The following is a 27952-nucleotide window of genomic DNA, read 5'->3' as shown; positions in this document are numbered from 1 at the left end:
TATTAAGTCAAACCGGAAATCCGGCTTTGTTTGAGAAATTCCACTCTGCTGTCTGCAAGTAGTAAAACAACACACGTTTTTGCCACTATTTATGAAAAGTGTTGGTGATTTAGTAATTTTAAATACAAGGACCGATTAATCAGGAGCCATGCGGCTCAAGACATCTCTTCAGAAGGAACCGAAACATATCCTTTGAACAAGATATTTAAGAAATAATACCCCACCCACCTGGTTACGACGTAAACAATTTCTAACTATATATATACTGGTATATATATATAAATCGAAGTTCCTTATTACAAACACGAACATATATAATGCATTTCAGTGTCTATAAAAATATGAACATTTAACCAAAAAAAACACCAGACTAGGCAAATTTGCAGGTGCCAGTTTCTCTTAAAAATTTAGAAAAAAATGCTTAACCTTATATTTACCAATGATAAATAATATATCATGATAAACTCTTAATGCCATTTCCTTTGATGGTATTAAATAAATAATATCACAGAAGCTATTATCTCCATCTTCACCCTTTCATATTAATGGACATCAGATTTTTATTTCTGAACGATTAAAATTGGAAATATTGTTTGTACATACAGTACCAGTATAACATTACATTCTCATGTATAAAATGGGAGCGAGACAAATCGGCCTTCTACCAAATCGGCCTACTACCAAATCGGCCCCTTAGACATTTCGGCCCTGCCATTTCGTCCCCTTAATTTAATGACTCAAGACGCTTCGGCCCCTTACTGATTTTCAACAGAGACATTTCGGCCCCTTAATTTTATTTTATTTTGAATATAAAGACAAAAAATCATTTGTCAAATTTTATTTCAAAAGAAGTTGTAAATGAGATCTATAAATGCACAAAAAGACAAATATTTATGAAAAACGTTGATAAAAAAATCATTAAAGTATAAATTTAAACCGTTAATTTTAATATAAAATGTTAAAAAATGTAAGAAAGTAATTTGTAACTGTGAAATATTAATTGATCAATAAAGATTTCAGAGAAAATTTGTCTTTGAACAATGCACTCTTTGCCAGACAAACTGTTGGTGTTGTGGGTGTGCGAAAGACATTCAAAGACATCTGAATGAATAAGTGCCTTTATTTGTTAATGTTCTCTAAAGTTGATTAAAGAACATTTGAGTAATATAAACAACGTCTCAATTTAAGTATATATATTAAATCGTTTCTAAAGACAGGTACCATTTTTTAAACGTCTTGCTGTGCTACTCTTAATTTATCATGAATTGAAAGATCAAAATTAGTGGGGTTCTTTCGTGGTTTTTATTTTACTATTATAAATAATAATAATAACGTGATAAAATCTGATGTACAGTTTAGTTGAAGTTTAATTTTGCAGGTTATTAAAGTATCAATAAAACTAAGATAATACATGATTAAATTAAAAACTACGTGGCCACAAATTCAAATTCAAATGATTAAATATGATAAACTGCTTTTCCATATGTCTTTACGTTTCAACCATCAATTTATTATGTACTTATTTAAGGTATACTATTGCTCTCAATATTGTCATAAAAATATACACTTATTTCAATATCTGTAGTGCATAATAGTGACGTTTAGTTGCTGTGTACTTTTTGTCATTTTTTTTGGTGACCTGAATGTAGACGAATAAACGTGTAAGCTTGTAAAGTGTCACAAATTCCGACACCTGTGTGGAATGTGACGATTGGCCATAAGACCGTCTGTCTCGAAAAAAATAACATCTTACAACTATCAGATTTCGTTTTTTTTTTTCATTAATTATTATTCATCTTGAAAGGCATCCCTATTGAAGACTACTTCAAAGTAAGGAAAGAGATAACTAAGGAGTTTTTGAGAAATGTTGGTGCCATCTACGGCGGGCGATAGGTGCTTGATACAATTTTAGATAGTGGACTTGATATTAAACACATATCATTATACCTCTTGTAAATATTAGCAGCATGCTTATATTAAATGTATATTATTTCAAGATTATTTCAAGATTTTTTGAAGTTGAAAGATTTATTTTTTTAACTTGATTTATTTTTTATAAATATAAATCTCATGAATAAATGTCTTTGTTCAAATCATCTGATGTATATTTGTGTTCAAGTATAAAGATTTTTTTTAATAATTTGTTTATCAATATTTTATGCATATATATAGCTTTATGTGAATAATTAAAATTTTATGTTTTTTTTCTTATATTTAGAAATAAAAACAAAATAAAAATAAGGGCCCAAACGTCTTTGTTATCAGGGGCTGAAACGTCTACAGGATGGGGCCGATTTGGTAAGGGGCCGAAAAGGTAACCGTTTTAACTAGGGGCCGATTTGGTGAGGGGCCGATTTGTCTGGTAGCCTATAAAATGAACCTAGATAAGTTTTGGAAAGATGTTTCACCTAGTACTGTGAGTTGTTTTTGCCTTAACTTTACACACATTCAGAATTAGTGAGTTGTGTAGGCTGGACAACTCCAGAGGAGCTGTACTCCGGGGCTGATGACCACTTGATACTGAAGTGGAACCTGATAAACAATGAAACAACCTCCCTTGTCAAACTCCCGGAAGATGTCTATCCCACTGACATGCACTGGTTCCCAAGAGCGGTCACTGGCGGAGGAAAGAAAACGGGCTCAGATCTGTTTTGTCTTACTTCCACAGATGGTTAGTCCAAACGCATTACTTTTGGTTTTCTTCATGTTTGTTTTTTTGTAATATGAACTTTTCAGAAATAGGTCAATGGAGCTTAAAAATATTAGCCTTTATAAAAGAGATTTTTAATTAACAGCTACTTTGCCTCAAATTCCATTGCTATTATTTCTCTATCTGTTCACAAATCAATACAATTTGGCGATCAATGGTGCTACTGATAATTTTAAAAGGATACATTCAGTACTTGAATGTTTTATTGTATGACAGGTTGACCATACTAACCTCTAGGTTTCTTGCACACTATTCAACAAATTTTTTCATCACTCCAGGCAAGTTCCACATAGTTGGTAAGTCCGGTCGTGTTGAGAAGAGTGTGGATGCCCACAAGGGGGCAGTGTTGGCAGGGAGGTGGAGCTATGATGGGTCCGCACTTCTGACAGCTGGGGAGGACGGGCAGGTGAAGATCTGGTCACGAAGCGGCATGCTGCGCTCAACACTCACACAGAACAGTAAGTAGTAATTTGTGGTCATGGTTAGTTTATATTATTTTATTTTATATTGATTGTAATTTCAGCTTTAATATGGTGATTATATGGATGGTATTTAAAAAAAAAAGAGTTACAGTCAGTGTGTTTTCAGTATTAATAGCCTATTTTTTTTTTAGTGTTAATCTCTACTGACAAAAGGCCAGAAGAGCTTAAGCCTTTGTGCAGTGTACCTTGTCCGTGCGTCTGTAAACAATTGCTTGTGAACACCATACAGTCTTTAGTTTTGGTTGTATCTCAATAAAATTTATACAGAAGTAAGGTCATCCATGAGAGCTCAGTTCCTTTCGAAAAACCATTCAGATCCTTTCATGCATGACTGGATTTGTGGCCCTTGAAGTTATCAAAACTAGACTTGTTAAGTCAAGATTTTTTGACATTGATGATTTAAATTCATTACATTCTTTCCGGTAGAATTTATCTACTATTCATGTTTAACAACTAAGATGTTTGTACCAAGAATACCTTTCTTAATCATTAAAAAAACTAAAGAATGATCCTTTCAAATCAATTTAGTTAGAATAATTGATACTTTTAAAACACTGGTATTTTTTCCAACAGGTACCTCTGTGTATGGAGTGGCATGGGGTCCAGACTCTGACCAAGTGTTGTTTACGAATGGTCGTCAGCTGGTCATAAAATCTCTTCAGGCTAACGCTAAGCCGACCATGTGGAAGGGGCATGAAGGCGTGATCCTACAGGTTGACTGGAACCCTGTCAATAACCTGATACTTTCTGGCGGTGAGGACTGTCGATATAAGGTAAGGCTTCAGTGAAAGTTACTAGCTAAACAGGTTTTGGGTGGGATTGAGTGGTCAGGGAGGACTGCAGATATGAGGTATGGGGCTGCAGTTATTTTCTTTTGTTTGTGCTACCTTAAATTGTCAGGAAGGGCTACATATGATATAAGGTTTTGACGCTGAAAATAATGATAACTTTGCTTGCTTAGATAAAAATAATTTTAAACATCAAAATACTCTCATGTAGATAATTTTTCTTATGCTCTGATTAGAGAAGAGATTGAATATTGATATTTCTTGTCAGTATTTCCTTATCACTCAGTTTCTACATGCTTACTGCATAAACCTAAATGATATTAAGACCAAGATGAACATGACTCTTAGTCATCTTCCATGGACTCATACAGCTGACAGAAGAATAAAAGCTCAACACATGACTAGCTGATCATATCTGTAGCCTTGATCACTGAATGGGATTTGATTGATCATAAAATAATTTGCCTTCCTGTCATAGGTATGGGACACATACAGCCGTCTGATGTATAGCAGTTCTGCACATGACTACCCCATCACATCTGTAGCCTGGACACCCGATGGGGAACTGTTTGCTATCGGCTCATTCAACACTCTTCGACTCTGTGATAAAACTGGGGTAGGTAGAATCTTGAACTGAAATGCACTAGACACCAGATAATATAATTGCCAGAAAGAAAGGAAATTGTCATAAAATTGACATCGTTGTGACTTGTGTTCAACACAATGAATCTTATTTACTGGTGTATCACATAACTTTTGGCACATACTCATGATACATTTTTTTGTAGTTTCTGCGCTATTTCCTAATTCGAAATTTACTTGGGTTGTCTTACCATGGTAATCCAAGTAAATTTAAGAATAGCTTCGGTATATTTAATTGTACTCATCAACAGATATGATTTGGAAAACCTGTATGCGCTAATTTTTAACTGGGAAACTCAGAGGAGACAGCAACGCTATTGTTGCGTTAATTCTTTTAATCATGTGAAATAATGTATTATCGGCCTCCTACTAACACACATTCACAATTCCATGCTTGATTTGAGGAAATACTGAATTTGCCTATTTTTGGACCATCTGGTGTCTAGTCCGTTTAAAGGCTCATGTTCAAGTTGACCGTTTGTCTAAAGCACCCATTACAATATGGCTTACTTGCCCTTGATACTTAAATTCTTCATTGGAACTTACTGATGAAAACCTCAAAAACGTGTTTGAATAATCAGTGCTTTAAGGACTTTTTTAGATGATAAGAATAATAAAATGATAAAAATGCAGGTTATAATTAAATTATGTTCATATATATATATATATATATATATATATATATATATATATATATATATATATATATATATATATATATATATATATATATACAGTGGAAACTCATTAAACCGGATCTCCACAGAACCGGAATCCTCGGGAGTCCCGGTTTTCCCCTTCTATTTTCAATGTAAAATAATCCCTACAAAACCTGAACCTCGGAATTCCGGGTACCGTACAAAAAATCGAGAAAATATGTTAGTTGTCAATGTAATTTTACCTCACAAAACCAGACTTATATTTATTCAAACATGTCAATATGATTTTGTGTATTAGGAATTCGAGAATCGCGTGTCATTTTGTCACTTTGTTTTGACAGCAGGTGCGTCGTTAAATATTGCACCTGTGATGTTGTGTTAACTCGATAATCGATAATGATGATTGTGCTGTGGATTGACTGCCGCGCGATAATCAAACGATAATCAAACTTGTGAAAAGAAAATTGATTGAATCATTAATTTGTTTGTTGCAGAAAATAAAGAACTAGAAACGGTTATTAAGTGATCATTTTGGAGGGTTGTTTTATCTAAAGACTTCTATGATTGAAATTAGAGTGGTGCGTTAATTAAACTATCAAACATACTTAACAAGCATTAAATTACGCGAGTTGTTATATTTTCAGACTTGGGAAAAAAGATGATTATTAAAATATTTAATTATGTTTATCACTTTTGCATGTGCTTTAATCATGTCTCAACCTCCGTCTAAATGTCAACTTCCCTTTAAAGGTTAACTCAATTTTTATTTTGAGTAAACTTACTCCGTACATCAAATCCTCACTAAACCGGAATCCTCACTAAACTGGAAATTTTGCCCAGTCCGGACCTTGTCCGGTTTAGTGAGTTTCCACTGTAAATATATATATATGTTTGAATTTATTAATTCATTAGTCTATCATTTCACACAGAAAAAAGTTGAGGTATTGTCATAGCCTTTGTGTCATCAACGTAGTGCTAGAACTTTAATATTGGCCATTAATGAATAACTGTCAAGATATTCCAATGAAACTTGGTACACTTGTTGCCAGAGACAATACATACATGCATAGCAAGGCGTTTAACTCTAGCTTAAATTAAACTTTGCTCTTTGTTTGACTGTGAAAATGCAGGGTATGACATTAACATTTTTGAGTGCTAGACCAGTGATATATTTACTTTGTGGAAACATACAAAGTCATATTTAGTTTAACAGTACCATTATTTCTAATTCACAAATTTCAGTAAGCATTTGCATGTTCTTAGCATAAAGTTAACAGTGAATTCAAAAATGTTGAAACAATATATCCATACAATTATTAAAAGTAAGGACCGGTATGATACCTACATGTCGAGATATTAACCTTAAGTAAAACCAGGAATAGTTACTGTTAAAACAAGCTATCTAAACAAACTGCTATTTAATTATTTGTTAAACATTTTGCTGTCAACTGCTTAGAGCAATGTAAACAAACCAGAAAAAGGCCTGTTGTCATAAAACTTGGGATCCCAACATATTGGCACTGTAAAGAAGCATAAGGGTGCAAACTTGTTCTCGAATTGTTTTATTAGAATATACCATAACTTTGTCAACATTAAGTAAATGAGCATTTAGATGAAGAAATAAACATGCACATCATGCTTTACCATGATTATTACGACATTGTTTATTTGGCAAATATGTGACAAAATGCCTTGCTCTGAATACACAAACCAATCAGTGAATTCGTGTCAAGGTTGGTTCTAAATATAGTACATACGGATTTCAAAACTTTGTGGAAAAATGCTTTGATTCATTTGAAGGCATTATTTCAGGCGAACTTTGTCCAAATTCAGAATACGACCAATCAGGTTTGCTAGCCTCAGACATAGCAAGACCAGACCATCTATCAAATAGTGAATGTCATTCGGCAGGTCCTTAATTTAGAGCTCTGAAACGCAGATGAGCATTGGCATCAGCTCAAAGGCGCTGTAGTTAATTGAAATGGAGTCCCAATTTGAAACTTTGAAAATTGGTAAAAAAAAATTGGAAAATTACCTTTTTGAAACAAAACTATCTGCAACAATATTGAGCAACAAAACACTCATACTGTATGAATGTCAATTTCAGTGGTCATACGCCCTGGAGAAGCCTAATACAGGTAGTGTGTTCAAGCTGAGTTGGGCCAGTGACGGTACACAAGTGGCCGGGGCGTGCGGGAATGGCCAGGTCCTCATAGGACATATACTTGAGAGGTAGGTATGATCATGTAGATTCTAGTGCCCAATATTGGTGGGCAGTGTGTTCAAGTGGAGTTGGGCCAGTGATAGTACACAGGTGTCCGGGGCGTGCGGAAATGGCCAGGTCCTCATAGGACATATACTTGAGAGGTAGGTATGATCATGTAGATTCTAGTGCCCAATATTGGTGGGCAGTGTGTTCAAGCAGAGTTGGGCCAGTGATGGTACACAGGTGGCCGGGGCGTGCGGAAATGGCCAGGTCCTCGTAGGGCATATACTTGAGAGGTAGGTATGACTTTTAGAATCTAGTGCCCAACATTGACGAGTAGTGACGGTACACAAGTGGCCGGGGCGTGCGGGAATGGCCAGGTCCTCATAGGGCATATACTTGAGAGGTAGGTATGATCATGTAGATTCTAGTGCCCAATATTGGTGGGCAGTGTGTTCAAGCAGAGTTGGGCCAGTGATGGTACACAGGTGGCCGGGGCGTGCGGGAATGGCCAGGTCCTCATAGGGCATATACTTGAGAGGTAGGTATGACGTTTAGAATCTAGTGCCCAACATTGACGAGCAGTGATGGCACACAGGTGGCTGGGGCGTGCGGGAATGGCCTGGTCCTCATAGGGCATATACTTGAGAGGTAGGTATGACGTTTAGAATCTAGTGCCCAACATTGACGAGCAGTGATGGCACACAGGTGGCTGGGGCGTGCGGGAATGGCCAGGTCCTCATAGGACATATACTTGAGAGGTAGGTATGATCATGTAGATTCTAGTGCCCAATATTGGTGGGCAGTGTGTTCAAGCGGAGTTGGGCCAGTGATGGTACACAGGTGGCCGGGGCGTGCGGAAATGGCCAGGTCCTCATAGGACATATACTTGAGAGGTGGGTATGACGTTTAGAATCTAGTGCCCAACATTGATGAGTAGTGACGGCACACAGGTGGCCGGGGCGAGCGGGAATGGCCAGGTCCTCGTAGGGCATATACTTGAGAGGTAGGTATGATCATGTAGATTCTAGTACCCAACATTGACGAGTAGTGACGGCACACAGGTGGCTAGGGCATGCGGGAATGGCCAGGTCCTCGTAGGGCATATACTTGAGAGGTGGGTATGACGTTTAGAATCTAGTGCCCAACTTTGACGAGTAGTGACGGCACACAGGTGGCTGGGGCATGTGGGAATGGCCAGGTCCTCATAGGACATATACATGAGAGGTGGGTATGATGTGTAGATTCTAGAGACTGACATTGGTAGGGGTAGGGGGTTGTTGCTGAGTTGGGCCAATGATGTTCTTATAGGGCTCATACTTGAGAGGTGGGTATGACGTTTAGAGTCCATTGCCCAACTAGTGGATTGGGCATGCGGGACTGGCCAGGTCCACATGGGAATATACATGAGATGGGTATAACCAAGATTCCAGCTAATGTCTAGATCTACTTTTGCTATAAAAGATACATGTTATGGGATGGTAGCAAAAATGTTTTAAGTGATAATGAGAGAGAGATGGTTTATTTTGAATACATGTTCAATAAGCCACATGGCCCGTGAGAAAAACAAATAAATAATGAACAGCAGTATCAGTTTGAAATTTCTTGTTTCGTGCAATCAATTATTGAACTTTGAAAACATTTCAGGAGATTAGAGTGGAGTAACTTTGAAGCCACTGTGACAGAGAGCAAGAAGATTGTCGTGCGAAATGTGATGAATGACAGTTATGACAAGCTAGACTTCCGGGATCGTGTGATCAAGGCTTCTCTGGCGTTTAGTCACCTGGTTGTGGCTACTTCATCACAGTGCTATATCTACAGGTGAGTTATAACTTACAACAAACTCAAAAGCGCACGTTATTTGGGTAAAGGTATTTGATGTACAAAGGAGCTTATAATTAATAGTATGGTATCCTCTGAAAGCGACTTGCTTGATGTTTATTAATGATTGAAATAACAAACATAAATCATAGATGGATTTATTGCAGTATACATAAACATCTTCTTTAATAGAAGTTGTACCAAATAATCCAGCCATTCATAATTAACATCATTACGCATGGGATACAATAATTTGGTTGACCTTTGAAGCATTCATTTTGTTGTGTTCTTTTGTGCCACAATTATTTGTGTAGAGGTTTGAACAAACAAGCACAGATGACTGTTCTGAGAAACAATCAGTGATCCAAATCCTGCTATTGAGAGAAAAAGATACTATGGCTGTATGTGTTTTTCCTAATTTGTAAAAGAATATTCACTTGCAACATATCCCTTTAATTGAAGCATACATGTGTTGATTTGTGTTTCTCTGACTTCCAACTGATTTTACTTACCTGTACTGTAATCAGTCCACGGTCAAGTGATAGACCTCTCTCTAAGACGGGGTAACACAATGTTTTGGATGAAATCCCAACTTACTGACCAAAGCTTTACCTCATAGTATAAGCTTCTTAAAAGCATATTTGTAGCATTTTTTCTTTCTTCTGAAACCCCTCTTTTTTAATAGATTTCTTGTCGAAACCTCTGAAAAGCTAATTATGGCTATTGTAAGGTTTGGTCAGTAAAGAGGGGTTTCAGATTTATGTTCATTTTAAATTTCTGTTTGTTATTTATTTTTTTGGCTTTTAAAAAAAAATCAATTTGTTCACGTATTTGATAAGAGTCAAGTTGTGTTTCAATTTGTCTCAGTGGTTAAATTTTCTTGCTGTACGTTTGGTAGTATGCTAAACATTTGCTTCCAATTAAAACATTATTATGATGTGGTCGTGTGTCTTTAGCAAAGAATCAATCGTTAAATTTCTTGATTTACTATACAGAAAATGTTTAACTTTTGAGAGGGTTAAAAAATTTGTTATTTTCGTGCATCATGCAGGTCATGGTATAAAAACCTTGCAAAATATCAATTAACGGATGAAATAAAAATGGTGTCTGGAATTTTAAACCTTGCAAACTTGGCCATAACAAAAATACTTTGAAAAAAAAGGACCTAGGAAATTAAAACAATCTACTCATGTACAATATTTGTTGTTATAATTTTATGTTTTAGCTTATGTTTTGATACATATTTTCAGCTCAAAGAATTTCAACACTCCGATGATATTTGATCTGAAAGAGGGAAATGTCTCGCTCATCATGCAGGCGGAAAAGTAAGGGCAGATTTTCGATTTATTGGGACAAGATGGCTGCCAGTTCTATTTTAATTTTCATTCAGAAGTGTCATAAAGAAAAGTACTAGACACTGGCAGACAGTTATAGTATTTTATTGGAAAAACTTGGAATAAAAATTGGATAACATTTCCATGCCTGTTTCCTTTCATATATAAGGCTCACCAAAGCTATATGATTTATTAAGGTGACTGAATATCGTAATAGTTAGGTAGATCTTACATGAATTCAGCTCCAATTCAGGTAGAAAAACTTGCTAACTACAATAGTGAATTTTGAAAGAAGAAGTTTTATTAATGCTAATAAAAAAAAATCTTACTTAAATATCCAAATTATACCTTTAACATTTTCGGTCTCTGAACTTGCTATCATAAATATTATTTCTTCCCTACCCAGACACTTCCTGCTGGTAGACACAGCTGGTGTGTATGTGTACACATACGATGGGCGACTCGCATGTTCCCCAAGATACCCGGGCCTACGGGCAGACATTCTCAACGCACAGACAATATCCATCAGTAATGACACTGTGGCTATCAGAGACAAAGCAGATGAAAAAGGTTGGGCTTTGCTGAAGGTCTATAAACTTTATGTACAAAAAGGGCTCATCTATAAATTATGAAAGTGTTGAATGTATTTCAAGATATTATGATTAATGATATGTATTTAGAGCAATTTTTGCCATGGTTTTGGTATTTTTTCTTCTGCGAATTTTTAACCAAAAAATCAAGAATTTTGTATTTTATATATCATTTCTTGGTAGGTTAGTTAAAACTAATTTATTTTAAATTGATTGTGAAACAAGTTATTACAGCATTATATTAATCACTCTGGTTGGCACAGTTTTATGCGAGAGTGTGGTCTTATGTTGAGGTGGAAACAGGAACCCAGAGGAAACCCACTTGTCTGGCTTGATGACCAAAAACTAAACTCACATGCGCCCAGGCTGGGAATCGAACCTGGGTTGCCTAGGTGAGACACGAGTGTGCTTACCAATGGGCTACCTTTCTGGTAGCTGTAATTGTTTTAAGAGAATGAATCTACTAGGTTATAACTTCACCCACAAGTATGCATGTCTTTTTGTGTTTCAGTGATCTACGTGTTTGATGCACAGAGTGGTAAGCCCTTGGGCGATGGAAAACCAATCACACACAAGGTATGGCATTATTGGTAGAATTTCATAGGGATCTGTAAATTTTAGGCTAAGAATGATGTTGGCACTTAACATAAAGCTTCTGTGTTAGAAATGAAGTAGACTTTTATATGTATAAAGCAAGTTTAACAAAAGAGAACAAACAACATTCAGAAGCCCTGTAATGCAAGAAAAGAAAAAAAATATGTGTCTTTGCAAGTCAGTGGTTGGTCGCTCAGAGGATATGGAAGTGACTAAGTCAGTTTAACCCACAGCTGTGGAAGTGAAGGAGGTAATGGATGTTGCTATGGAACCATGTTGGGCACTCACCAAATGGCACCTCACAGTCTTAAGAGAAGTAGAATAAATCCATGTACACATCATGTTTTCTGCTATCTGCAGTAAAGATTCTGTCATGGAGGTAGCCCTGGACCACTGTGGCACACTTAAAAAGCGCTGATTATCCGTTATTGACACAGCATTTTTTAGTTATGTTGTCTACTCTCCACAGTTGGAGGTAATGGAGGTAGCCCTGGACCACTGTGGCACACTTACAGAGTGCTGATCAGCCATCATTGACAAAGTATTTATTAACTTATGGTTCACATTTGTGTTCGCTACTCTTCACAGATGGAGGTCATGGAGGTAGCCTTGGACCACTGTGGCACACTTACAGAGTGCTGATCAGCCATCATTGACAAAGTATTTATTAACTTATGGTTCACATTTGTGTTTGCTACTCTTCACAGATGGAGGTCATGGAGGTAGCCTTGGACCACTGTGGCACACTTACAGAGTGCTGATCAGCCATCATTGACAAAGTATTTATTAACTTATGGTTCACATTTGTGTTTGCTACTCTTCACAGATGGAGGTCATGGAGGTAGCCCTGGACCAGTGTGGTACAACCACAGAACGGAGACTCGCCATCATTGACAAGAACAGAGACCTCTATCTCACCTCTGTCCGTGTGTTCGGTACAGATAGGAAGACTGTCAAACTAGGTAGGTTACTAACTGTTCATGTTGTACTGATAATTGCTTTCAGTGCTCTGATTTTTGTTTCTTGAGTTTTTCATAAGAGTTCCCCCCTTAAAATGAATTAGGAAATGGATGATGATAGTTGTGTTTGCATTTAACATTATAAATTGTGCATTTTAAGTTGGTTATAGAAAAGGTCTGAGATTTTTCATAGGATTAGTGTTGTCTGCATGCAATAAATTGCTTTCAACTTTAGCCATTGCTTAAAAAAACATTCATCTTTTCACCTGAAACTTCATACTGATGTTTCAATGAGACTATACATGCATGTATCCATGGCAATGCAATAAAACATGGTAAAACCTTTTCACTTAGTTATGCCTCTTTATCAACAGATGAAAGCAGACGAAGGTTTGCATCACCTTGTCATGCCCTTGTTTCAAGCCAGGTGTAACATGTTAACATGATTGATAAAGTGTGTTACATATGTTAATATGATGAACACCTGTAACATGTCAACATGATCAATAAAATTTGTACTGGTGTTACATATATATGTTAACATGATCCATAAATGGTGTACAGTAGTAAATATGTTAACATAATCAGTAAAATGTGTACGGGTGTAACATATGTTAACATGATCAATAAAATGTGTATGGGTGTAATATATGTTAACATGATCCATAAAATGTGTATGTGTGTAAATGTGTTTCTGTAATTAACTTTTTAACTTGTTACGTGCAGGCACAATGATAATGTCTCTATGCTGGAATGACAATACCAACATGCTGGCTGCCCTGGCCGACGGCAAGTTCACGGTCTGGTATTACCCCAGTGCTGTCTATGTAGACAGGGACCTAATGCCCAAAACTGTGTTTGAAAAAGAGGCAAGGTATGTTGTTGTAGGATTGATGATTCTTTTTCAGATCATAGCATATTAGTTTTGGTCTTTAAGAATTATGATTTAAAAACCAACATGCTTTTTAACATAGGCCATGATAGTCCTAGAGCCATAATATCTGTGAAGTTTTTGCTACAAGAAATGTTTTCATAGTCTCATATGAATTGTATGAAAATTTGCTTACTTAAGTTTTCTCATTCCTTCTTTAGTGAGTTTGGCAAGAACCCTCAGCTGTTGCAGTTTGTGGGTAACCATGTGGTGATCCGGCGGGCGGAGGGCTCCCTCGTCTCCACAACTATCTCTCCGTACCCAGCCATCCTTCACAGCTATGTACAGGCTGGCAGATGGGATGATGCCACCAGGCTGTGTAGGTTTGTTAAGGTGAGTGAAAGTGTTGCTTACAAGTTTAGTTTAGGATTGTTTCAAAGACAATCTCTCCATACCCAGCCATCCTTCACAGCTACGTACAGGCCGGCAGATGGAATGTTGCCACAAGGCTGTGTAGGTTTGTTAAGGTGAGTAATACTGCTGCTTACAAGTTAGGTAAAGATTGTTTCAACAACGATCTCTCTGTACTGAGCCATTCTTTATAGCTACATACAGGCTGGTAGATAGGACGATGTCACACAGCTGTGTAGGTTTGTGCAGGTGAGTAAAAACTGTTGCTTACAAAATTAGCTTAGGATTGTTTCAAAGACAATCTCTCTGTATCCAGCCATTCTTCACTGCCACTTACAGGCTGGCAGATAGAACGATACCACAAGGTTATGCAGGTTGTTAAGGTGAGGGATGTTGTTTATTACAAGTTAAGTTAAAGATCGTTTCAAAGACGATCTCTCTGTATCCATCTATTCTACGAAGCTGCGGGCAGGTCAGCAGATGGGACGATGCCACATGGCTATGAAGGTTTGTTAAGGTGACGAAAATAATTGTTGATAAAGCATTGAAGTTTGCGATGGTAAAACACAGTTTGAGTGTTATTGGACTAGTAGAAACGTTTAATATTTTTATATATGATTTATAGAGTCTGGCTGTTTTAATTTTTGGTACTTTTCAAAAGAATATAGAAATTTGCGATAGAGCTTGAAATTCTGATTTTCTAAGACTGACAGATTGATACCCAGTTGAAATTTAACCACACACAGAAACAACATTAATCTTCAAATGACATTTATGCAAGATTCAGTTTGAAAATGTTATTGCGTTTTGTTATGACTACACAATATTAATGATCCCTGTGTAAATCCCTGAATATCACTTTAAATGTTTAATATTTATATTCATTATTAGGACGAGATGTTGTGGGCGTGTCTGGCAGCCATGTCGGCCTACGCCAAGGAGCTGAACACGGCCGAGATAGCCTACGCTGCAATACAGGAGGTAAATACTCAGTTAAACAGTTTTAAAGCACTGAGCATTACTGAGTCTTTTGCTAGCATAAAAAAAGGAATTTAGAATACATTCCTAACCAAATATATGGTTTGTCCCCATGTATGAAATGCTCACAATGTTTGACACTGTTTTTGAGGAACTTTTTAGTTTATAAGATTTCTAAAGAATTTAAAAATATATATAAAAGGTGAAATATGTCTGAATTTCTTTTATATATCTGTAATTCTTCATGCATGTCACAGTGCATGATCACTCCATTAAAGACCAAGTCATATTGAATAACTTCAGTATGTTTAGCATCATCTGGCTGGCAGATATCGAGTTTTCAAAAAACAGAAATTATAAAACATTGAACTAGGTATAGAAGTTACATTATAAACCAATAATCAAGTTTACCTTTAGGCCAGTATAAATCAATAGCTAAATTTTCATCCCAAAAAATATTTTAAATGGGGGCGAGGGGTATTTTATTTCTTAGATGACTGTTTCACTGTTGGATATTCGTTCATACTCTTTCTTTTTACATAATTGACCATATACATGTGTTTGTAGACAAACCACGAACATGATCGTAACAATTCTCCATTTCTACATGTGAATGTTCATCGACACCGTAAATATGAATAAACCCCGCTCCTGGACGCTTAAGGGGCACCAGAAAAAAGAGGCGGGCAGGGATGTAAATCTAGTAATTAATTTATAGGCGCCTTGGTTGTTTTTGAATGTGCAACATTATATTTATATGTCTGGGTGTTAATCATGGCTGGGTTTTTTTTGAGTGTCTGCAGTGTATATCTCAAAGAGATTAAATTTTCAGGATAATTTGCTTATTATTTCTCTACAAAAAAAATCCTGCCTGGTAGGTAAGTTTTTAAATTAGAAGATAACACTAACATAAAATCGATTGGTAAAGCCTAACTGTTTACAATTTCATTTACAGGCTGACAAGGTGCAGTTTATCTTGAATATCAAAGACATTCCAGTCAAGGACGCACGTAATGCTGAGATGGCCCTGTTGTGTGGAAACCCCCAGGATGCCGAGGCCATATTGTTACAGGCCGGACTGATCTTCCGAGCCATAATGCTTAACATACAGCTGTACAATTGGGACAGGTTAGTCCTTGTGGTGTAGTACAGTGCAGTTTATATGACCCTTCCCTGTGGGAGGCTGTGATCGTACTGTTGCAGAACCATTAATTTAACATACATCTTTACCAGGGCTTCTAAAACTTGGAAATCTCATATGGTCTGGGCCCAGAAATAATCTAAAAAAAGTAATACCGGTAATAACAGGCTATCCAAAGATAGGAATTTAGAAATGACGGAGAATTTTGTCACATTATGTTGCGATGTGAATTCTGTCAATAAATATTCGTGATGAAACAGTTCCTTACTGGTGCTTTAGAGCCATCATAGCCGATTAACATTGTTATTGATACAAAATTTAATTTAAATCGAGATCTTAATTCTTCAGCAGACGATAAAAAGCTTTGGTCACGAAAAATAGGTCTTGCACTATATGAGTTTACTGTACAGGACTCAGGGTTTTGCTGGTGATCACCAATAATATTGTCGCAATTTGCGACAAGGAATTGTTCATACTTGTTTCTTTAAATGATGTTAGCTGTCTTTATTATACTGATTCAGGCTCTGCAGTTAATCAAGCCTGTAGCTATCGATATTCTATAATAAGGGCACGACTGGTTAATTAATTTGGAATTTTATGGCTTTTGTGGAGAACAATGATATCCTCAAATAATTATGGCTCTTTGTAGCAAAAGTGTGACAATTTTTTACATGAGAAAAAAAACAGCGAAGTCGACTTCTCTTTGATGTAATAAAACAGCGAAGTCAAATAACACAGAGTGAAGTTATCACTTTCAAGGATGTCCCATGTCAATTAAGGGATGTGTAAATGACAAACAGTGTTTGTGTTTAACAATTTCTGCATTTTTTACTAACTTTTTGGACTGAAATTATAGCCATTTTCTGTTACTGAAATCAGTCCGGCATGGTCGAAATCTGTCCAGACTGGCAAACTGTTGGTTTATAGAAACCCTGATCTATACTATACTTCTGGGACGGTTATGTCCAACATTAAAGGATTGAATGCTTTAGCATTGTGGTTCATTGGTGTGTGAAAACTGGAAAACATTTGGTCAGTGTACTTTTTCATACATAGATGTGCTCAATTCTAAAATATTCAATGTTTATATTTACAATCACTATTTGAAAATACACACTGATTTTATAAAGCATATATTAAATCTAAAGAAAAGTTTGCCACATTTAATGCATGTATTGGGTTGATTCCCCCTTAGTATTGTTTCTTAAAAACAGATGAAAGGATTCTGGCATAAATGGAATCACAATTTGCAGTCTTTTCACATAAGTCACATGCATTTTTTTCAGAGTCCCGGTTTTCGTCTTCTATTTTCAATGTAAAAAAATCCCTACAAAACTGGAACCCCGGAATTCCGGATACCGGACAAAAAATCGAGAAAAATTGTTAGTTGTCAACGTAATTTTACCTCACAAAACCGGACGTATATTTGTTCAAACATGTCAAAATGATTTTGTGTATTAGGAATTGGCGAATCGCGTGTCACTTTGTTTTGACAGCCGGTGTGTGGTTAAATATTGCACCTGTGATGTTGTGTTATCTCGATAATCGATAATGATGATTGCACTGTGGATTGACTGCTGCACGCTTATCAAACTTGTGAAAAGAAAATTGATTAAAACATTAACTTGTTTGTTGCAGAAAATAAAGAACTAGAAACGGTTATTAAGTGATCATTTTGGAGCTTTGTGTTATCTAAAGTCTTCTATGATTGAATCAAATTAGAGCGGTGCGTTAATTAAAGTATCAAACATACTAAACAAGCATTAAATTACAGATAATCGGATAATTTGTTTGTTACTCAAACTTTTTAATAACTTTATGTGTTTTCATTTTATTCCAGTTTTCAACTTCCCTTTAAAGGTTAACTCAGTTAATATTTTGAGTAAACTATCCGAACATCAAATCCTCACTAAACCGGAAATTTTTCCCAGTCCGGAACTTGTCCAGTTTAGTAAGTTTCTACTGTACATCGTTATGTTAAACATATTTTTGATGTATGTGGATTAAGTTTTATAAGGCTAAACTTTGTAATAACCATTTCCTTGTTGAAAACAGTCGCTGGCATGGTACTGAAAAGAATGAAAGAATATGTACTTTTTGCAACCAAAAGGAATTTCACTATCTTTTTAAATGTACCCAATTTGTTAATGAAGAAGGAAATTTTTACCATCTTTGCAAAGTAATAATATAAATATCTTGTGTTTTAAAAGGATAATGTGTGAGAATGATTGTGAAAGCTAATTAACATCAGCAATTGCATATCTGTTATACTTGAATTTTTGAGGAAGCCACCGTCAATGCAACCTTACTGATCTTTTTATCTGTAATAATAATTTTTTTATTCTAAATGCCAAATATGTGTATACTATGCCTCCTTACAAGTGTATAGAATTTTATTAAGCAATTAAGTTTTCTCATACTTACAAACATGAGTAAATAGCTCTTAACCCCGAAAGTCTGGTTCATTCGTTATAATATCTAGTACCTCTATTCACATGCATGTGTGTTGAGATTTTGATAAAACTTGAATCCTTGAAAATTTCTTCTTGACAATCAAATGACAAAAACGCTTCAAACACAATTAAACCTAGTATTCATTCGGCTGTTTTAACAGCAGCAGCATTAATGACTTTAACAAGTGCGGGGTAAGCAAGCTTGTTCTTATTTTTTTGATCACTGATAATTATGTGGCCATCTCATTTCAGAGCTTTGGAGCTGGCAGTAAAACACAAGACGCACGTGGACACAGTGCTGGGATACAGACAGAAGTACATGGACCAGTACGGGAAACCAGAGTCCAACAAACGCTTCCTGCAGTATAAAGAAGGGGTGAGTAACTCTGGTAGATTATGTTTGAGGGTATTGTCACGTGTCTGCAGAAATATGATAAGTTAGTAAAAACTTTCAATAGAATTATGGGATTTAAACTTATTAGTACAAAGTTCTAAATCACTTGCGACCTGTGCAGCACCTTTGTGTATTTCAAGATTTTTGGATTAAAACTCTCTGATCTAGAAATCGTAACGGGTGAGAGTGGTTTAGTGGTATAGGTGTCGGTCTCTCACCTAAGACAAGAGGTTGTGGGTTCGATCCTTACAAGGGGAACTTTCTCATGGCCTCTCAAAACTTACTTACCGGGTATGTACTGGTTTCTTCCCAGGAAACAAATTTGAGCATCAGTCTATAAGCTATCAGCTTTCGTCACAATCAAGCTAAAAGGAATTTGGTATAAACTAACAGAACTCTCCACATAAAGGTTTGTTCTATTCTGCAAATTTAAGTCATCAAATTGTTAATTTACCAATGAACATTTTGACAGAAGAAAAGCAAGGTAAATGAATGGTGATTGAAACTAATAAACATCTGCATGATGTTGGTGTCTGACAGTAGAAACATTTTAATGCTGAATTTGTCTTAACGTAGTGACCATGTTAGTTGCATGATGGCTTTTATATATGTACTACAACTGGTGTGATGTTTAAATAATTAGAATACAACCTTCATTTCCATCCAATGAAATTTAGATGGGCAGATATTAAGTTCTAGGCTTAATCAATTAGCCAATGAGGTTGTATTCTAAGTCAGTTTGATGACGTGAAGTAATATCTTAATGATTAAGAAGATCTCCTTGGCTTAGCTCACTTTACCCATTCTAAATAATTAAGAATTAACTTCATGTCATCTATTAAAATATTACATATCCCTAAATTTTGTAATTTTTATCATTTCATTTAAATTGTAGTTTACTAACTGTTGCTAGATAGTAGTGCTTTAGTTGAAGTGGACATTGTAACTTTTTAAATTTGATAAGATTGACAGTAGATCTAGTGTTTATAAAATTTCGTTAGTAAGATAAAAACAGTTCCTGGTGATTGAGTTGCTTCCCTTACACCATAGTTTTAAAATCTATAAAAAAATCAGGGAGGGCCAATTTATAACTTGTAGCCCAAACCAGTTTTATACCACTTCCTTATTATATGTTTCAATCATAACCGTATCTTGTGCATACACAAAAAAAAAATATTAATCAGCGTAAATTTTAAATGATAATTTTTCTGTATGATTTTTCTCTTGTGTGCATTTTAAGTGAGTAAACAAACATTTAAATGAATTATGTTGCATGTAAAAATGATTACTTTTGAAATTGAGGTTAAAAATAAAGCTTTATCAAGTATTTCTATGCTGTTTTGTATCACGACATTCACTTAAGTAAATGTGAAGTTTGACGCTTAAAAAATCAAGAAATATCTTGATTTGATGCTTGAACTTAAATAAGGAAATGTCAACTTATTTACTAGATGTAAGATTGAGGGGATTTTGTATTTAAGTATGCTTTTGACATATTATTTTTGTAGAACTTGAGCATCCTTGTATCTGCAATTGGTAACTGGATTGCGTTTTAAGCACATTATGTGAAAGCATTTCTGTATTTATCATCCAATGTCACTATTTTTAAGCCAATTTCCTCGTTACTTCAAGATATGATATTGAGCATAAAACAGTTTTAGACATTGAGATGCTGTAATTGTAGATATGTCCCTCTCTCATCCAATAACTCAATTACGCAATCCAATAACTTAATAACTGGTATAGAAATAAAAGAAGATATTGAGCTCTTTCGCTAAGGAGACGAGGTCATGTGTTCAAGCCCCATGAGGGAAATTATCACACCATCTGTCAATTTGGTCTTCACCAAAGCATAGACTCAGATAGATTCATATGAGCTTACACATGTAGATTAAGAGGAATTGAAAATAACAATCACAGCTATTTCAATAACAAGTTTTGAACATGTCCGATAAATACTTCACAGATTTTAAGCTTTAACGGCTTGTGCTAGATCACACCGTACCTCATTAATGATGAACTAGTGTTGACTTTGAGGGCTTGCTCTAAATTTAACCAGTTATACAGCTTTAGTATTGTATTTCTATTTTATTCTCTCTTTTTTTCATTTTAGATTGAGATAGACTGGGAGAAAATTGAAGCGAAGATTGAGATGGAGTACCAAAAGGAACGGGAGCGCCCGGACCGCACTGCAAACACGGCAACTAGTGGGGCTGCGCGCACACCAGCAACTGGTGACGCACAGAGGCAGACTTTGAAGACATAGTGGGGATGGAAAGGGGGTGGGGGGCACAGAGGGTGGGATGGAATTTGGGAATTGGACTTGGGCTCTGTAATGAAGTGTAACTTATTTATTAACTTATTTCTGGGCTGGGAGGAGGAGTGGGGGAGGGGGTTAAACATGCAGTGTGGACACAGGGAGTTGGGTATGTAAAGGGATATTGATCAGTGGCTTTGACAAGAGGGGGGATGGGAAATATATGCACACATGTTGACATAGGGGGTGGGGTATGTGAAAAGATATTGATCACACAATGTGGAGAGGTATGGGTGTGATAAAAAGGTTGTGATTAACTTGATTAAAAGTGTAAATGGACTTTTACTGGATGTGCTGGATCAAGACATTCTTACTGAATTCTTACCAATGATTGTGCAAATTTCAGAGTACTTTTTGAGCAACCAGTAATAATCTACTCTTTCCTGTATTTTTCTTGCATTTTTGCATATATTGTGTAATTTCAGAATATAAATTTCTGTGGTATGTGGTTGCTATTGGGCTTCAGTAAAGTTTATGTTATCAAACCACAATGTAAAAGAAAGATGTGTATGTTTTGGGGATTTGTTGAATATGAGGCATTTTTACATTCCGTCCACTATTTATTGTGTATTTTATCTCGTACTCATAGCTTTATCATGCGTGTTAGAGAGAGTTGCTTTGATCTGATGAATATTTTAATCTCAAGTATTATGTTATACTTTTTGCGAACATTTAAGATAGTTATGTGATTTAAGTGATCAGATTGCCAATGTGAGAACAAAAATCTTGGTTTGTCTGCACCTAAATATTTTTGATATAGATAAACAATAAATTTCTAAAATAATTTTGTTTTTATTTTCTTCTCACAAAACGTCGTCCTGTGTAAGAATTTACAAAAAAAAGAATACTTACAAAGTATTTACAGAAAATCCAGATGAAAAATGTATGTGGTATGGTTATTTATAAAGATATAATTATAATGTCTTGTTTGTAAATGGAATTAGCATTTCAAGGTTCTGAAGCATTGAATTGTGGCAGAGTGAATTCCACCCAAATCCATGAAAACCTTTGAACGATTTCAGTTCTGAAAACATCAAAAGACTGCCAGTTAAGAACTTCCAGAGAGTGTTGAAACTATAATCTAAGAGATTTGGGTGCGCCATCAATATCATTGACAGCCCACAATGGGCAGAACTGCAAACACCAACCCGGCCGGGCGTGGTGACTCTAAACACAACTTTAAACTTGTTTGAAATGCTGAGTTTGATTGTTCTAGTTTGGGTGGTATAATATGACCTTTTCATCAATGTTATATCACAATGTGTACGTGCTTTGTTTGTCGGATTGACAAGCATGTTTTGCGATGTTTATTTGCAAAACAGTACTAAGGCTTGTCTTGACGTCTATCTATCTAAGTGTTGGACTCGAAAGAAACCTTGGAAATAAGAGTTGATAAGTGTATACGATAAATCAGTTTCTGGTATGGTATGAAATATGTCAGTAAGGCCTTGATTTAGATGTTTTGCTTTGCGCAATGTTAAAAACTTCCACTGACTACTGGGGCACTTATCAGTTATGTTCGCTTTATGATATGCTGCGTACAGAAATGGACAGCCTATTTCTTGACTGAGGAATTCTACCAACAGCCTGTAGGTGATGATTTTAATCATTCCAGTGAAAGAAAATAGTAGCTGACTGCTTTGACTGTGGAATTCTTAACAACAGTCCATATAGGACTTCCAGTAAAAGAAAATAAAAAATCCCATTGCCTGTCATGCTACTTTGACTTCAGGATTCTACTTACAATCTGTAGTGGATGATTTTAATCATCCCAGTGACAGAAAATAGTAGCCGATTTCTAGTTAATGCCACCTTCACTGTGGAATTCTTAACAACAGTCCACAGGGGTTCCAGTAAAAGAAAATAGATACCCATTAAGAGAAAGTGCTGCTTTGACTTTGGAATTCTCAACAATAGTCTATAGGGGGTTCAGTGAAAGGAAATAGTAACCCATTGCTAGTAATGCTGCTTTGACTTTGGAATTCTTAACAATAGTCTATAGGGGTTTCGGTGAAAGGAAATAGTAACCCATTGCTAGTAATGCTGCTTTGACTTTGGAATTCTTAACAATAGTCTATAGGGGTTTCAGTGAAAGGAAATAGTAACCCATTGCTAGTAATGCTGCTTTGACTGTGGAATTCTTAACAATAGTCTATAGGGGTTCCAGTAAAAGAAAATAGATACCCATTAAGAGAAAGTGCTGCTTTGACTTTGGAATTCTCAACAATAGTCTATAGGGGGTTCAGTGAAAGGAAATAGTAACCCATTGCTAGTAATGCTGCTTTGACTTTGGAATTCTTAACAATAGTCTATAAGGGTTTCAGTGAAAGGAAATAGTAACCCATTGCTAGTAATGCTGCTTTGACTGTGGAATTCTTAACAATAGTCTATAAGGGTTTCAGTGAAAGGAAATAGTAACCTATTGCTAGTAATGCTGCTTTGACTGTGGAATTCTTAACAATAGTCTATAGGGGTTTCAGTGAAAGGAAATAGTAACCCATTGCTAGTAATGCTGCTTTCACTTTGGAATTCTTAACAATAGTCTATAGGGGTTTCAGTGAAAGGAAATAGTAACCCATTGCTAGTAATGCTGCTTTGACTGTGGAATTCTTAACAATAGTGTATAGGGGTTCCATTTAAAGAAAAAAGAAACCCATTGCTAGTAATGCTGCTTTGACTGTGGAATTCTTAACAATAGTCTATAGGGGTTTCAGTGAAAGGAAATAGTAACCCATTGCTAGTAATGCTGCTTTGACTGTGGAATTCTTAACAATAGTGTATAGGGGTTCCATTTAAAGAAAAAAGAAACCCATTGCTAGTAATGCTGCTTTGACTGTGGAATTCTTAACAATAGTCTATAGGGGTTTCAGTGAAAGGAAATAGTAACCCATTGCTAGTAATGCTGCTTTGACTGTGGAATTCTTAACAATAGTGTATAGGGGTTCCATTTAAAGAAAAAAGAAACCCATTGCTAGTAATGCTGCTCGGAATGTGGGATTCTACCAACAATTTGTAAGGGATGATTTTAATCATTCACGTGAAAGAAAATAGTAACCAATTGCTAGAAAATTCACTTTGGAACTCTTAACCACAATCTGGTACTGGAGACCATCTTTTTCATTCTAGTTAAACATTCTACAACTTATTTGCCGAGAAATTGCAATTCCCAGACATTTCGACGATGTTGCTTCAGTGAATAATTATTCAAATTTGAGTGAAAAAACTTGGGTCGCCAATTTTCCAGTGATTCCTACTTGTCTGGTATAGGCCAATTTGTATATTTTGTTTATAGTTCTAGTAATTGCATGTCAAGTACTGCAGATGTTTGGGAAATTGTTACAAGCCAATGTAAATTGTGTTTATGGGTCTTTTCGTAGCTGTAATTACAATACTTGCAAAATAAATGAACATTAGGACGTCTGTTATAGTTTTCAAGCATTTAAGATGATGGATGATATTTTTACTGGCTTTCTAGACAGCAAATATGTGTTTTATGCGCAAAGAATATGTATTTTGAATGCATTTTGAGGTTTTTAACCTTGAAAGTTTCTCTTGACTGACGAAGATACAACCCTTCACATTCAGAGAGGGAAACACATTACAGCAAAATGCATTAAGTTTTTGTTGTTGTTGTTTTTTTGTGTTTTTTTTTGTGTGTGTGTTTTATTACCCATATTCATACAAACAAAGTATACAATGGGCCAATTTTTCAGAACTGTGTTAAAGTTGACAATGTTGTTAACGTCATCATGGAAAACTTTCAATTATTTATTGCTCTGGAGGTTTAATGGATACACTAATTATCTGCAGTAATTGAAACAACTGTTTAAGCTTTTTTGTATTAATTATTTCTATGAGCACATTATCAAGTATTTCATATTTAAAAGTTTACAATGATATCATTAATCACATTGTGAACAATGTTCTGGATAATCGGCCCAATATTGCATGTAATACAAATAAAAATGTTTACATGATGCAGTGAATATAACAGAAACCAATTTATCAAAGCCTGAGTGTGTGTTTGGGACTAACTTCTAAAAAAATGCGAGGATTGATGGTTGTGATATATGCATATGTGGTTGCGTAACCAACTAGCATTAAGTTCTAAAAGCTCAACTTGTACCATGTTTTACGGTGTTTTCTTTTGCACAATTACATTATTTTTCCTTCTACACATTAAAATTGTGTTTTTTTCTTCACATTAAAATAGTTTTCGTCTTCACATAAATATGCTTTTGTTTAATGCATTAACATTATTTTCTTCTACACATTAAACTTGTTTTCTTCTTTACATTAAAATGGTTTTCTTCTACACATAAACATTAATTTCTTTTGCACATTAACATTATTTTCTTCTGCACATTAACATTATTTTATTAACATTATTTTCTTCTGCACATTAACATTATTTTCTTCTGCACATTAACTTTATTTTCTTCTGCACATTAACATTATTTTCTTCTGCACATTAACATTTGTTTTGTCAAAACAATACTATTGTTTTCTTCTACACATCAACATTGCTTTTATATGCACATTAACATTGTCTTTGTCTACACATTCACACTGTTTCCATCTGCACATAAACATTGTTTTGTCTACACATTAACATTGTTTTCATCTTAAATTTGACATAATTTTCATCTACACATTAACATTTGTTTTCGTCGGCACATTGACATCATTTTCTTCTACACATTTACATAGTTTTCATCTACACATTAACATTGTTTTCGTCTACACATTAACAGTGTTATCTTCTACACATTAACAGTGTTTTCTTCTACACATTGACATTTTGTTCTTCTACATATCAACATTGTTTCCATCTACACATTAACATTGTTTCCATATACACATTAACATTGTTTTCGTCTACATATTAACTCCCCCTTAGGAGAAGTTACAAGTAGAATGGGCGAATCCGTTCTTGGAAAATACAACGCTTTCACTTCAAGTACATCGCATGATTATTATTGAACGTTGTCCTTGACAACAGTGTATGAAACAGTCACGTGACCCGCAATCATCGTGATTGAAATAATCCAAACGCGTGAAAGCGCTCGTATATAACCTCAATAACTTGGGTTGCAGGTGCCAAAACCATTACTAAATATGTCGGTTAAGGAAAAGAAAGTAACAAGTCAAACGGCGCCAACTGTATAGTTTTATAAGGACTGGATATTGTATAGTGCGAGGCTCATTTGAGATGTACAAGACCTGGGACCATAAAACATCATACTCACAGACAGTGCTTGCATAAATGTACTATACAAATCATACTTATAAACCCCAAATATATAATCTAACTACATCATTCATGCCATATCCCGCGCCGGGGAGGGGGTGTCCCTTAAATTTTCGTCGGGACGGGAGGTGAAATTCCCCCGAAATGTGTGTGTATGTGATTGGGGGCAAATGTTAACTATATTATTTTTTATACAATACATGTTCTTACATCACATACTTGAAGTAAAGTGCTTTACAGTTGAAACATGGTAGTTTAAAAATTAAAAAAATGCTTTTAAAAACAGAAGCCGCCCTAAAAGACAATGCTTGTGCCGAGGCGATTAATGACGATCGGTGAAAACTTGAGCGCAAAATTCCCTAGTTTTCTGAGCAAAATTCCCTTCGAAGCCGGCTTTAGGAAATATGGCATGTAACTACATGTATCTGCTTGATGGAAGATAAACGTTTCCTCTGACAAGTTTACACCTGGGGAGATTGATAGTTAATTTAATTAATTTAATTATCGGTCCCAAATTGCACCGAGTTCTTAGTAGGTCACGCCAGTTCGAGATAATCGGCAGACAGTTGAACTATGTCAAATGCCCTTTTGAGAGGTCAATTAAACGTCTACACTGGCATAACCTCCTTGGTTAAGGTATCCGTCTGTTACCCAAGAAGTTATGGGCTCAACCTCACCAGAGTACGTTATCGAGGCCTCCCATATGGTCACTAGCACTGATTCCTACCAGGAAGCGGACTTGGGAATGGCGTACATCAGCGTACATTGTATAACTGTCTATACCATCACGCTGAAATTAATAAGTAAACACTCACGACCAAATATTGGTTCATAATGAGCTTTTAATTACTAGAGAACTTGTACCCAACACCATGTCGTATCACAACGAATTCGTATCATTTTTGGAGAAATCGTCCAATATATATATATCACGCCTCCAACATAAATGACGCAACGCCATTGGTCCTGGTCCAGAACTATATATATGACACCATATTTTTCTATATTGGGTCACCAAATTTATATCGTACCAAAATGGATTTTTATATGTGGCCAATGGTCTTATAGGTTAGAACAAATAGTGTAGACACATTGACCGAAACAATGAGTTTTCACGCCTTCCACCTAAATCATGGAATGCACATGGAATACGTTCTCCAAAAAAGGTATTAATTAATACCCATTAAACCAACTCACTAAATACGCATAACCTTGACTAAAACTTTACTTTATTTTATCAATTCAACATGTTTTATTTAATTATTCTTAGCTAGTATTTTCTCAACGAAATCTAGTCCCTAACCAAATGAGCAATATTGCCGAACCTTTTTGCAAACTAAAACCAGTCAAC

The 27952-nt window shown here is 35.6% G+C and overlaps 1 protein-coding gene across 1 annotated transcript; it reads left to right on the top strand.

Moving 5' to 3' along the window:
• The first annotated feature begins 19 nt into the window (after nucleotides 1-19).
• LOC128220712 (intraflagellar transport protein 80 homolog) lies at nucleotides 20-22134 on the top strand. Its single transcript, XM_052929208.1, has 17 exons — nucleotides 20-187; nucleotides 2449-2671; nucleotides 2989-3168; nucleotides 3766-3965; nucleotides 4459-4596; nucleotides 7389-7513; nucleotides 9135-9308; nucleotides 10559-10633; nucleotides 11049-11212; nucleotides 11744-11808; nucleotides 12653-12788; nucleotides 13512-13659; nucleotides 13878-14049; nucleotides 14959-15048; nucleotides 16001-16173; nucleotides 18892-19015; nucleotides 21147-22134. Exons 1-17 carry the CDS (start codon nucleotides 149-151, stop codon nucleotides 21297-21299), a joined length of 2379 nt encoding a protein of 792 aa, XP_052785168.1. The 5' UTR covers nucleotides 20-148; the 3' UTR covers nucleotides 21300-22134.
• The last annotated feature ends 5818 nt before the right edge of the window (nucleotides 22135-27952 follow it).

The sequence above is a fragment of the Mya arenaria genome, chromosome 15 (genome assembly GCF_026914265.1).
Source record: "Mya arenaria isolate MELC-2E11 chromosome 15, ASM2691426v1".
Taxonomy (NCBI): domain Eukaryota; kingdom Metazoa; phylum Mollusca; class Bivalvia; order Myida; family Myidae; genus Mya; species Mya arenaria.
Note: the sequence above shows the minus strand (reverse complement) of the source record. Positions and strands in the feature narration are given on the sequence as shown.

Coding starts and splice junctions, on each gene's coding strand:
- LOC128220712 (XM_052929208.1), top strand. CDS start 149: ATGCGGCTCAAGACATCTCTTCAGAAGGAACCGAAACAT. Junction 7,514..9,134: donor ATAGGACATATACTTGAGAG/GTAGGTATGATC, acceptor AAAACATTTCAG/GAGATTAGAGTGGAGTAACT. Junction 11,809..12,652: donor GAAAACCAATCACACACAAG/GTATGGCATTAT, acceptor TACTCTTCACAG/ATGGAGGTCATGGAGGTAGC.